Source organism: Silene latifolia, unplaced genomic scaffold (genome assembly GCF_048544455.1).
Source record: "Silene latifolia isolate original U9 population unplaced genomic scaffold, ASM4854445v1 scaffold_228, whole genome shotgun sequence".
Taxonomy (NCBI): Eukaryota; Viridiplantae; Streptophyta; class Magnoliopsida; order Caryophyllales; family Caryophyllaceae; genus Silene; species Silene latifolia.
The window spans coordinates 194,825-209,027 of NW_027413180.1; the positions used below are offsets into that span (position 1 = coordinate 194,825).

A 14,203-nucleotide genomic window follows, 5' to 3' on the forward strand; every position below is an offset into this window, starting at 1 on the left:
TACCTTGCCTGACCTAAGTCTTTTATTGTGAACTTGGTATGCAAACCATCTTTTACCATCTGAATCTGTGTAGCATTGCTCCCTGTGAGTAACACATCGTCCACATAAACCAAGGCTATAAGGAAATCTCCAGTTTTGGTATCTTTCCTTGTAAACATGGAATAATCATGCTTGGACTGTTGAAAACCTTCACTGACCAGGTGCTTAGTTAGCTCCTTGTTCCATTGTCTCGAGGCTTGTTTCAAGCCATACAAAGATCTTCTTAACTTGCAAACTTGTCCAGGTCTTGCTTTATCATATCCTTGAGGAACTGTCATATACACCTCCTCATCTAGATATCCATGTAAAAATGCATTGTTAATATCTAGTTGATGCAAAACCCATTTCTTTGCTGAAGCAAGGGCAATTAGAGACCTGACAGTGGTGAACTTGGCTACTGGTGAGAAAGTATGCCTATAATCTTTGTCTTTAACTTGATTATAGCCCTTGGCAACTAACCTAGCCTTGTACCTTTCAATCGTTCCATCTGCTTTGTACTTTATTTTATATACCCACTTGTGACCTATTGCTTTATGTCCAAGGGGTAGTTGATCAACTCCCATGTTTGTGTCTTCTCCAAGGCGACCAATTCTAAGTTCATGGCTTCAACCCATTTTGGATTCTTTATGGCCTGAGTATAATGTGTTGGCTCAGGTTCAACCATAACATTAGATATTGAGGCAACATATCTTTGGATCAAATTGATTGAGATCAGTTAAGATAGAAGCATGAAGAGCTTGCCTAGCTGGAGTCATAGCTGTCCTAGTAGGAAGCTTAACATTGCACTGATAGTCTTTTAATCTTCCTGTTGGAATCACAGGCCTGGAAGATCTTCTGACTGTACTGTCTGCAGTAGTAGCAGTAGTAGTTGGTGCAGGTGTCTCACCAATATTTGTAACATCAACAGCATTTGTTGGAATTTCTGTACTTACTGCAGTAGGTACCCCAGCAGTCTGTACAGCAGGTGTAGTTTCAGGTATCTGAACATCTCTGTGAGAAACAAGGCATTGAGAATCCCCAGGATTAACTAATGCCAGGGGATCATCAGAAACTTGCAGTGTCTCTGAATTAAATAACAGATCCTTGTCACTTGACTTAAATGGAAAAATATGCTCCTGAAACTTCACATCCCTGCTAAAGAAACATTTGTGGGTCTCCAAATCATAAACCTTGTATCCTTTCTTGCCAAATGGATACCCAATCATTATACATTTCTTTGCCTTTGCTGCAAACTTATCAGACTGTCCCAATGGGATACTTGCATAGCACAAACAACCAAACACCCTCAATTCCTCATACTTGGGTTTTTGACTAAATAAAACTTCATATGGAGTCTGCCAATCAAGCACTATTGTTGGCATCTTATTAATAAGATAGGTAGCTGCTAAGATACAGTCTCCCCAAAATTTTGCAGGCAAATGAGCATGCAATTTTAAAGATCTAGCAGTCTCAACTAAGTGCCTGTGCTTTCTTTCAACACGGCCATTCTGCTGTGGCCTGCCTGCCATGCTAGTTTGATGCAAGACTCCTTTTGCACTGAACAATTCATGACACTGAGCTTGAATAAACTCTGAACCATTATCACTTCTAAAGATTTTTAGATTCTTCTGAAATTGTGTGTTAATCTGATTTAAAAATTGTCTCAAAATTGCTGGGACTTGCATTTTATTTTGAAGCAAGAATGTCCAGGTAGACCTTGAGCAATCATCTACTAAAGTGAGAAAATAACTTGCACCATTCAATGCCACTGTCCTATAAGGACCCCAGAGATCAGCATGTAACAAATCAAAAGGAGAGATAGCATGTGAAATACTCCTTGGATAAGGAAGAGAATGATGCTTGGCTAATGCACAAGTTTCACAATGAAATTTCTTAAGAGCTTGTTTACTTAATCCAATTACATGCTGAAGCTTCTCAAAAGAAGTATGCCCCAATCTATCATGAATCAACTGAGCATCAATAGTTTTTACATTGCATCCTCTACTAGTATTAACAAGCTGATTATGCCCTAAACTACAATTACTTAAACTAGTGTTCCTGCCAGTCAAGCTCCCTGCTACTGGTTTATTCTTGCCAAACATGCTCCCTGCTGCTGGCCTAAGCTTGTAAAGATCTCCCACTCTTCTTGCTCTCCCAAGAATGGTCTTACTTGAATGGTCCTGTAAAACACATTCAGTAGGAGTAAATACAGCTGTCATCTTAGAATTCTCAACAAGCTTGCTAACAGAAAGGAGGTTTTGCCTAAAACCTGGAATCACTAGTACATTCTCTAAAGTAATTGTAGGGGTCAAATAAACTCTCCCCATTTGATAGACAAACTTGATACTACCATCAGGTAAAGCTACAATAAGAGGCTTTGCCAAATTCTGAATATTACTCAAAATAGACAATTGAGATGTCATGTGGTCTGAAGCTCCAGTATCCACAATCCAATTATGAGTGTCAAAACAATTAACCACAGCATTGGACCATCTGTATTTACCTGCAAAGTTTGCAGTAGACACAGAATTGTTGCTGGTCCTATCACCAAAGCTTTTCATAACCCTCTGCACAACAGAATCAACAATGCCATCAACCATGTCAGAGTTAAAAGCTGTGTTAATTTGAGAACTAGAGGAGAAATCCATGAGAGGATCATCTTGTAGGTAGTCATCATATTGCATAACATCTGCATTATTAGCATTCCTGCCAGTATAACCACCCCTGGCAGTGCCTCCTCGTCCATAACCACCTCTGCCTCTACCTCTGAAGCTTCTGCTTTGTTTATACCACTTACAGATGGATTGAATGTGGCCTTTCTTGCCACAGTAAGAACAAGTCTTTAACTGAAAGCACTCATCTATAGAATGTCCTTTCTTGTTGCAATGAGTGCACTTCTTTGGCACAATGATTTCAGTATCATCATCAACTGAACTGTCAGTCTTAGCCTTCTTGAGGTCTGGTTGTTTGACTTCAACCCCAGCAGCATATGCATTGGCTTCACCAAGGACATCCACAGCATCAGATATCTGCTTCTGTCTCTCTATCTTCTGTAACAAAGACAATGCTTTGTTCAGAGGTGGCAAGGGCTCCATGGACAGAATGTTGGTCTTAACACCCTCATACCCACTGTTTAAACCCATCAGAAATTGGATCAACTTGGCATGTGTATCCCTGTCAAGAATCCTTTTGAGCAGCTGACAAGTACAAGAACTCAGTGCTCCACAAGTGCAAGTGGGAATGGGGTCAAGGGTGTCAAGGTTCTCCCATGTTCTTTTCATGTTGCTGTAATACTCAACCAGAGGTGTATTACCCTGACTAATAGCATTCAAATCTTTGCGAAGTTGGTAAATCTCTATAGCATTGACATCACCATATCTTTCAATCAACTCATCCCATAGTTCCTTGGATGAGTTAGCATAAGACATATTTTCTTTGATGTCATCATCCATAGAATTACGCATCCAATGTCTAACAAGAATATCACAACGCATCCATTGATGGAACTTTTTATCAGAATTGTCAGGCTTATTAAGATAGAGGAATAACTAAACTAAGAGGGTTAACTAAACTAACTCTAGTTAGTTATATCCCAACAAACTACCTAACTGATTAGCTGACTATATAAGCAGAGGAATCCCCTCATTGTAACAACTTTTCACGTTTACAAAATTATATTCAATAATAACAACAATATTCTTCTTCATCATTCATATTACATTCATATGATTACATCAATGGAGTTCTATATGGTATCAATCGCGAGTTCGATTCTGGGTTGTTAAGTTCTTTATTCCGCTGTACATTCATCATCCTACTTCCTTCTGGTATCGTTTTTCTTCTTCTTTCTTGCTTCAATTCTATCATCTTGATCAAATTCTGTGATAGTGCTTGATTGTTGATCATCATAATGCCTGAGAATATTGATAATTCTGAAGTTTCACCTTATGCTTTCTTTGATGACCCTTTGTTCCTCTCTACCAATGATCAACCTAACTTGAAACTGATAGATTACAAGTTTAATGGTAGTAATTTTCTGAATTGGAAGAGGGATACATATGTGGCTTTGATTTCCAAAAACAAAGAAGGTTTCATAGATGGGTCTGTTAAAAAGCCTGACAATTCTGATAAAAAGTTCCATCAATGGATGCGTTGTGATATTCTTGTTAGACATTGGATGCGTAATTCTATGGATGATGACATCAAAGAAAATATGTCTTATGCTAACTCATCCAAGGAACTATGGGATGAGTTGATTGAAAGATATGGTGATGTCAATGCTATAGAGATTTACCAACTTCGCAAAGATTTGAATGCTATTAGTCAGGGTAATACACCTCTGGTTGAGTATTACAGCAACATGAAAAGAACATGGGAGAACCTTGACACCCTTGACCCCATTCCCACTTGCACTTGTGGAGCACTGAGTTCTTGTACTTGTCAGCTGCTCAAAAGGATTCTTGACAGGGATACACATGCCAAGTTGATCCAATTTCTGATGGGTTTAAACAGTGGGTATGAGGGTGTTAAGACCAACATTCTGTCCATGGAGCCCTTGCCTCCTCTGAACAAAGCATTGTCTTTGTTACAGAAGATAGAGAGACAGAAGCAGATATCTGATGCTGTGGATGTCCTTGGTGAAGCCAATGCATATGCTGCTGGGGTTGAAGTAAAACAACCAGACCTCAAGAAGGCTAAGACTGACAGTTCAGTTGATGATGATACTGAAATCATTGTGCCAAAGAAGTGCACTCATTGCAACAAGAAAGGACATTCTATAGATGAGTGCTTTCAGTTAAAGACTTGTTCTTACTGTGGCAAGAAAGGCCATATTCAGTCCATCTGTAAGTGGTATAAACAAAGCAGAAGCTTCAGAGGTAGAGGCAGAGGTGGTTATGGTCGAGGAGGTACTACCAGGGGTGGTTATAATGGCAGGAATGCTAATAATGCAGATGTTATGCAATATGATGATTACCTACAAGATGATCCTCTCATGGATTTCTCCTCTGCTTCTCAAATTAACACAGCTTTTAACTCTGACATGGTTGATGGCATTGTTGATTCTGTTGTGCAGAGGGTTATGAAAAGCTTTGGTGATAGGACTAGCAACAATTCTGTGTCTACTGCAAACTTTGCAGGTAAATACAGATGGTCCAATGCTGTGGTTAATTGTTTTGACACTCATAATTGGATTGTGGATACTGGAGCTTCAGACCACATGACATCTCAATTGTCTATTTTGAGTAATATTCAGAATTTGGCAAAGCCTCTTATTGTAGCTTTACCTGATGGTAGTATCAAGTTTGTCTATCAAATGGGGAGAGTTTATTTGACCCCTACAATTACTTTAGAGAATGTACTAGTGATTCCAGGTTTTAGGCAAAACCTCCTTTCTGTTAGCAAGCTTGTTGAGAATTCTAAGATGACAAATTGTATTTACTCCTACTGAATGTGTTTTACAGGACCATTCAAGTAAGACCATTCTTGGGAGAGCAAGAAGAGTGGGAGATCTTTACAAGCTTAGGCCAGCAGCAGGGAGCATGTTTGGCAAGAATAAACCAGTAGCAGGGAGCTTGACTGGCAGGAACACTAGTTTAAGTAATTGTAGTTTAGGGCATAATCAGCTTGTTAATACTAGTAGAGGATGCAATGTAAAAACTATTGATGCTCAGTTGATTCATGATAGATTGGGGCATACTTCTTTTGAGAAGCTTCAGCATGTAATTGGATTAAGTAAACAAGCTCTTAAGAAATTTCATTGTGAAACTTGTGCATTAGCCAAGCATCATTCTCTTCCTTATCCAAGGAGTATTTCACATGCTATCTCTCCTTTTGATTTGTTACATGCTGATCTCTGGGGTCCTTATAGGACAGTGGCATTGAATGGTGCAAGTTATTTTCTCACTTTAGTAGATGATTGCTCAAGGTCTACCTGGACATTCTTGCTTCAAAATAAAATGCAAGTCCCAGCAATTTTGAGACAATTTTTAAATCAGATTAACACACAATTTCAGAAGAATCTAAAAATCTTTAGAAGTGATAATGGTTCAGAGTTTATTCAAGCTCAGTGTCATGAATTGTTCAGTGCAAAAGGAGTCTTGCATCAAACTAGCATGGCAGGCAGGCCACAGCAGAATGGCCGTGTTGAAAGAAAGCACAGGCACTTAGTTGAGACTGCTAGATCTTTAAAATTGCATGCTCATTTGCCTGCAAAATTTTGGGGAGACTGTATCTTAGCAGCTACCTATCTTATTAATAAGATGCCAACAATAGTGCTTGATTGGCAGACTCCATATGAAGTTTTATTTAGTCAAAAACCCAAGTATGAGGAATTGAGGGTGTTTGGTTGTTTGTGCTATGCAAGTATCCCATTGGGACAGTCTGATAAGTTTGCAGCAAAGGCAAAGAAATGTATAATGATTGGGTATCCATTTGGCAAGAAAGGATACAAGGTTTATGATTTGGAGACCCACAAATGTTTCTTTAGCAGGGATGTGAAGTTTCAGGAGCATATTTTTCCATTTAAGTCAAGTGACAAGGATCTGTTATTTAATTCAGAGACACTGCAAGTTTCTGATGATCCCCTGGCATTAGTTAATCCTGGGGATTCTCAATGCCTTGTTTCTCACAGAGATGTTCAGATACCTGAAACTACACCTGCTGTACAGACTGCTGGGGTACCTACTGCAGTAAGTACAGAAATTCCAACAAATGCTGTTGATGTTACAAATATTGGTGAGACACCTGCACCAACTACTACTGCTACTACTGCAGACAGTACAGTCAGAAGATCTTCCAGGCCTGTGATTCCAACAGGAAGATTAAAAGACTATCAGTGCAATGTTAAGCTTCCTACTAGGACAGCTATGACTCCAGCTAGGCAAGCTCTTCATGCTTCTATCTTAACTGATCTCAATCAATTTGATCCAGCATATGTTGCCTCAATATCTAATGTTATGGTTGAACCTGAGCCAACACATTATACTCAGGCCATAAAGAATCCAAAATGGGTTGAAGCCATGAACTTAGAATTGGCTGCCTTGGAGAAGACACAAACATGGGAGTTGACTGAACTACCCCTTGGACATAAAGCAATAGGTCACAAGTGGGTATATAAAATAAAGTACAAAGCAGATGGAACGATTGAAAGGTACAAGGCTAGGTTAGTTGCCAAGGGCTATAATCAAGTTAAAGACAAAGATTATAGGCATACTTTCTCACCAGTAGCCAAGTTCACCACTGTCAGGTCTCTAATTGCCCTTGCTTCAGCAAAGAAATGGGTTTTGCATCAACTAGATATTAACAATGCATTTTTACATGGATATCTAGATGAGGAGGTGTATATGACAGTTCCTCAAGGATATGATAAAGCAAGACCTGGACAAGTTTGCAAGTTAAGAAGATCTTTGTATGGCTTGAAACAAGCCTCGAGACAATGGAACAAGGAGCTAACTAAGCACCTGGTCAGTGAAGGTTTTCAACAGTCCAAGCATGATTATTCCATGTTTACAAGGAAAGATACCAAAACTGGAGATTTCCTTATAGCCTTGGTTTATGTGGACGATGTGTTACTCACAGGAGCAATGCTGCACGATTCGGATGGTAAAAGATGGTTTGCATACCAAGTTCACAATAAAAGACTTAGGTCAGGCAAGGTATTTCCTAGGATTAGAAATTGCTAGGAATGATACAGGGATAATCATTAATCAAAGGAAGTATATCTTGGATATACTTAAGGACATAGGAATGGAGAATTGTGCCACTACTGAGTTTCCACTACCAAGAGGACTACAGTTGAGCATTGATAAAGGAGAGCTGCTAAGTGATCCAGAACAGTACAGGAGATTAATAGGGAGACTATTATATTTGAGCTTGAGCAGGCCTGATATTTCACATTGTGTTCAACATCTGAGTCAATTCTTAACTCAACCAAGAACGCCTCATCTCACTGCAGCATTGCATGTCATAAAATATCTCAGAACCACAGTAAACATGGGTTTGTTCTATCTCGCTCAATCGATATGACATTAAGAGCATATACTGATGCAGATTGGGCTCAATGTCCATTTAGTTCCAGATCATTGAGTGGTTATTGCATATTTTTTGGGAAAGCCTTGATTTCGTGGAAGACGAAGAAACAAAAAACGGTTAGCAAGAGCTCTACTGAGGCTTGGCAGAACAACAAAGACAGCAGAATGAATTCAGGGATGAGATGCGTGCTCAAAGGGAAACAATGCTCAGAATTACAAATCAATTCCAAGAAGTTGGTACCAAGGTCACAGCATTAGAGAGAAATGCGCACAACAATGGTGGAAATCTTAACAATGGAGGGCAATTTAACTCAAATTTTGCCAGATTCTCAAAAATTGAGTTTCCACATTTTAATGGTGAAGATGTGCAGGGATGGGTTTACAGATGTGAGCAGTTCTTTGAAGTGGATGCAACAAATGATAATCTGAAGGTGAAGTTGGTTTCAATACATTTGGAGGGGAAAGCACTGTTGTGGCATCAGTCATTGATGAAGACGAACCCACAAGGAGTGTGGCCTGTGTGGGAGGTGTATAAGGCTGCAATCTTGGCCAGATTTGGGAATCAACCATATGATGATCCTATTTCTGAGCTGATGAATCTGAAGCATTCTGGGACTGTTGAAGCCTACCAGGAGAAATTCGATGCTTTACTAATCGAATCGATCTCTCGAAAAGCAGGCTATCACTGTTTTTTGAGTGGATTGCAACGACATTCAGAGCACTTTGTAAGAATGTTTAAGCCACAAACTTTAATTGATGCTTACACTTTGGCTAGATTACAAGAAAATACTTTATCTTGCATTAATAAGAGAAATAAACCTCTTTTGGAAAAACCTGTGACCAAACCTTTCACACCATATCAGGCACCAAAACCATCTTCTAATACTAACCCTCCATTTAGAACAACAAGACAAAAGTTAACCCCTGAGTTTATTCTTTGAGAGAAGGGCTAAAAATCTATGTTTTTTTTGTCCTGAGAAGTTTGTTCCTGGTCATAAGTGTCCAGCTCAATTGCATAGCATTGAGGTTATTACAATTTCAGAAGGTGTAGGAGGGGAGTCTGAAAGCTCTGAAATGTGGCAACAAGAGGAATTGAATGATGAATTACCTCCTTTAATTTCCCTTAATGCAATCACTGGAAATGCTGCATTTCAGACAATGAAGGTCACAGGGAAGGTTAGAGGGAACTCACTGAACATACTCATAGACTCGGGGAGTACCCATAATTTTCTCGGATGAGAATACAGCACGAAAATTAGGGTGTAAAATCACCCCAAGTTATCCGGTGGCTGTATCTGTGGCTAATGGTGAAAGTCTCTACAGCACATCTGTGGTTAAGCAATTCAGTTGGCAGCTACAGGGAGAAACATTCCAGACTGACATTATGTTAGTACCTCTTGGAACCTGTGATATGGTGTTGGGAGTGCAGTGGTTGTCTTCATTAGGGCCTGTACTCTGGGATTTTAAGCAACTCAGGATGCAATTCCAGTATAAGGGGAAGAAGCATGTATTAAGGGGAGGAAAAATGGGAACAGTGGACTGGGTAAATGACAGACAATTGCAGTCCCTCATTGTCAAAGGCACTGGAACTACAGCTCAGTTATTTGCACTGTCTGTTCAGTCTACATCCACAGGAGAAACCCAAACACAGGAAGGTAACCTTGTACCCCTTCCAATACAATCTATTTTGGATGAATTTGCTGATATTTTTAAAACTCCAACTGAATTACCCCCTCATAGATCCTATGACCATACCATTCACTTGAAAGAGGGAACACCCCCTATCAATGTGAGACCCTATAGGTATCCAGTTATCCAAAAAGATGCTATTGAAAGGATTGTAAAGGAGATGTTAGAATCAGGGGTTGTCAGACCTAGTCAAAGCCCTTTTTCATCCCCTATTGTGCTGGTCAAAAAGAAAGATGGTACATGGAGGCTTTGTATTGATTATAGGGAGTTAAACAAATACACTATCAAAGATAAATTTCCAATCCCTGTCATAGAAGAGTTATTGGATGAGTTACAAGGGGCAGTGATTTTTTCTAAAATTGACCTTAGATCTGGCTATTGGCAGATTAGAATGCATCCAAATGATGTCACTAAAACTGCATTTAGGACACATGAAGGTCATTATGAGTTTTTAGTTATGCCATTTGGCTTAACTAATGCCCCTTCAACCTTTCAGCACCTCATGAACACTGTTTTCAAGCCTTATCTGAGAAAGTTTGTGCTAGTATTCTTTGATGATATACTAATCTACAGTAAGAGCTTGGAGGAGCATGCTCACCACCTCAGAACAGCCTTAACTGTCCTTAGGCAACACACACTATTTGCTAAATTGTCTAAATGTGTGTTTGGAGCACCTGAGGTAGAGTATTTAGGGCATGTGATTTCTGCTAGGGGGGTAGAAACAGATCCTGCTAAAATAGAAGCTATGGTAAGCTGGCCTCAACCAAGGAATGTGAAAGAGTTGAGAGGGTTTTTGGGCCTTACAGGATACTACAGGAAGTTTATTCAAGGGTATGGCATTATAAGTAAACCCTTGACCAACTTGTTGAAAAAGAATGGATATAAATGGGATGCTACTGCCACTACAGCATTTTTGAAGTTGAAGGATGCCATGACAAGAGCACCTGTTTTGGCTCTCCCAAATTTTTCATGGGAATTTGTGGTAGAAACAGATGCCTCGGACAAGGGTATGGGGGCTGTACTAACTCAGAATGGCCATCCCATTGCCTACATAAGCAAGGCATTTTCACAAAGAACTCAGGCTAGCTCTACCTATGAGAAGGAATTGATGGCTGTCATTTTTGCAATTGAAAAGTGGAGGCCTTACCTCAGTGGTCGACATTTCAAAATAAAGACTGATCATTTCAGTCTCAAGTACTTACTGGAACAAAAAATAACAACTGCATTTCAAAGCAAATGCCTGCCTAAGCTTCTAGGGTTGGATTATGAGATTATATACAGAAAGGGGAAAGAAAATGGGGCTGCTGATGCTCTTTCCAGGGTACAGAATGGGGAGTTAATGTCCTTAATTCTATCTCAAATAAATACTGACCTTAAGGTGCAAATTCAGAACAGTTGGGAGAATGATGAGCAACTACAAATACTCATTCAGGAATTACAAAATGGGGGAAATAAACCTAATTACTCATGGGCTCCAGGGGAGTTAAGACGAAAAGGCAGACTGGTGGTGGGAAATAATGTGGAATTAAGACAGAAAATCATTTCTCTGTTACATGATGCACCAGTTGGAGGACATTCAGGGATACAGGCCACTCAGAGAAGGATCACAACCCTATTTTACTGGAAAAAACTAAAGAAGGATGTCAGAAATTACATCAGAAACTGTAGCATTTGTCAACAATGTAAGCCAATTTTGGACAAACCTGCAGGGTTACTGCAACCACTTCCCATACCACAAGCCATATGGACTGATATATCTATGGACTTTGTGGAGGGTTTACCCAAATCTCAGGGCAAGGATTCTATTTTGGTGGTGGTTGACAGGCTTAGCAAGTATGCTCACTTTGTGTTGCTAAGTCACCCATTTACTGCAGTCTCAGTGGCCCAAGTGTTTTTAGATCAGATTTTCAGGCTACATGGCATGCCTAAAACTATAATCTCTGACAGGGATAAGGTGTTCATTAGCACTTTCTGGAAGGAACTCTTTAGGTTGCAGCAAGTTGATCTCTTGATGTCATCTAGTTACCACCCACAGACAGATGGCCAGACTGAAGTGGTCAACAAATGTCTTGAAACATACTTGAGGTGTATGACAGGGGAGAGGCCTAAAGATTGGGCTAAGTGGATACCACTAGCTGAATGGTGGTACAATACCACATATCACTCATCTGCTAACACTACTCCTTTTGAAATTGTATATGGTCAGTCCCCAAATCTGCATGTACCATATGTTATGGGGGATAGTTCTGTGGAGTTAATTGACCGAAGTCTGACAGCAAGGGAAGAATGCCTCAAAATGCTTAAATTTCACCTTAAACGAGCTCAAGACAGGATGAAGAGTCAGGCTGATAAGAAAAGGTCTGACAGGGAATTTGCAGTGGGGGATTTGGTGTATGTCAAATTGCAACCCTATAGACAGAGGTCCTTAGCTTTCAGATCCTCAGCAAAGATATCTCCTAAATATTTTGGTCCATTTTCTATTGTTGCTAGAATTGGAGCTGTTGCCTACAAATTGCAGTTGCCTTCTGAAGCAAAAATTCATCCTGTTTTCCATGTATCTGTACTAAAGAAACATGAAGGTCCACTACCATCAGTGTGCTCCATTCCAGACTTGGATGAGCAGCAGCAATTGAGAGCAGAACCTGTTGCTGTATTGGACAGGAAGCTAGCTAAGAAAGGGAATCAAGCTGTGGTTTATGTTTTAATTCAGTGGTCCAATGGAGAAGTTGCTGATGCTACATGGGAGCCCTATGATGACATTGCAAGCAGGTTTCCTCAGTTCAATTTGGATGCAGCTTGAGGACAAGCGGAATTTTAAGGGGAGTGGATTGTCATGACTTTAACCGACCCTCCTAACAGAATTGCTGAGCTGGCGCCTAACAGATTCTTAACAGAATCCCACGAATTCAGGGGAAGCAGTTAGTTAGAGTTAGTTGGCAATAACAAGTTGGAAATTACTATAAATAGGCTTAAGTCATTCATTTACATTCATTCAGTTTTGTAATCATTTTCTCACAAATTCTTTCTGTAATTCAGTTAAGCTTGTAACATTTTCAAGCTTTCCATTAATGAAACCTTGAGCTCGATTGTTTTCTTAATTCTAGCAATCCTGCCTTTGTTTCTCGAATTTCTTCGATTAATTCCTAGAAGTTCATTCCAAAAATCTAGTAAAGTGAAATGATTATGATCATCCACTACATTCCATTTACACGGTCCACTGTAACATTTACGGGTCCATTTTGGTTCTTATATTTGTCGCACAAATACGTGTAAATTTTATTTAAACATCGTTTCATGTTTAAATACTTCCATAATTAATTTCGTTCAAAACACTCCGTAAATATACATATACCGCTACACGTATTATTTACGTACCAATACTAATCACATTAGTCAATTAGTACCAAACTTAACAATTAACTGCTTAATTATTAATTCCCGTCTCGAATAATATATTATTCAATTATCGCATAATTAAATAATAATTTCCGCACCTCGAGTTCACAACTCAATATCTCTCTAAATTAATTAATCGACTAACTCTTAGTCAATTTAATCAAGGGACTAATTTAAACTGTATCTCACACAATTAATTAGCTTTCGTGTTGGGGCTCGTTCCTTTTGGTGTGACCGAATGGGATCAGCTGAACACCGCCGTCTCACGACAGTAACGTCAAACCCTAGTTGGCAAACCATTACCGATATACGTTGATCAACTGACTAGTATTGCCAATGAATATCCCATGCATATTCCTTAATGACATTTAATAATATTATCATGCACTATTGTGGAGGACAAAACTCCAACACAGTAGCAGGGGGAGACGAGCGGATCAAGCACGGGACGCTCGGATCTTAAGGCAGTGTTTTTCTTCATTCTTGTCTGTCAAACAATCCGAGCGTCTTGAAGGGAAGACGCTCGTCCTGTAGGAGACGAGCGGATTGGGGCTCGGGACGAGCGGATTGACGGACAGCTTCTTTGTTTGAGCTCGGATTGTAAAACAGACGTCATTTTCTCATCCGGACTCCTATTGGAGTGATTCAAAAGCCTAGATCACTTGATTTTTCAACGGCGTTTCATCTAGCATACTTTCAGAGCCAAAGGAGCAACTCTCGGTTTGGTTCCGAGCAATTTCTTTTTGTAATGCCTTCCTTCTCTTCATCCTTACTTTTAACCCTATGATCCTTCTATATACTCTTTATTCCTACATCCTTGGTCATAATTCTTGCCTACTCTTCATACTAGTCCATCTAATATCATCAATAAGCTTCCAAATATGCAAGAAAGACGGGAATTTTCGCCTTATTATCTCCTTTCCTACAAAACATACGAAATGCACTAGGAAAGCAAAATAGAAAGCATTTGACGGATAAAATGGCTATGGAATGTTATAATAGTATGCAAAATAGGCTTAATCAGGGGACTAAATGTATGCAAATAATGTTCACATCAAATATCCCCAAAC

At 39.5% G+C, this 14,203-nt stretch overlaps 1 protein-coding gene across 1 annotated transcript; it reads right to left on the reverse strand.

The window, feature by feature from the left end:
* Positions 1-707: 707 nt before the first annotated feature.
* LOC141638914 (uncharacterized) lies at positions 708-3,470 on the reverse strand. The gene has a single exon (XM_074448092.1). It carries the CDS (start codon positions 3,468-3,470, stop codon positions 708-710), a length of 2,763 nt encoding a protein of 920 aa, XP_074304193.1.
* Between the last annotated feature and the right edge of the window lie 10,733 nt (positions 3,471-14,203).

What these genes read in the sequence shown, in the direction of transcription:
- LOC141638914 (XM_074448092.1), bottom strand. Translation starts at nt 3,470, where the DNA reads ATGGATGATGACATCAAAGAAAATATGTCTTATGCTAACTCATCCAAG.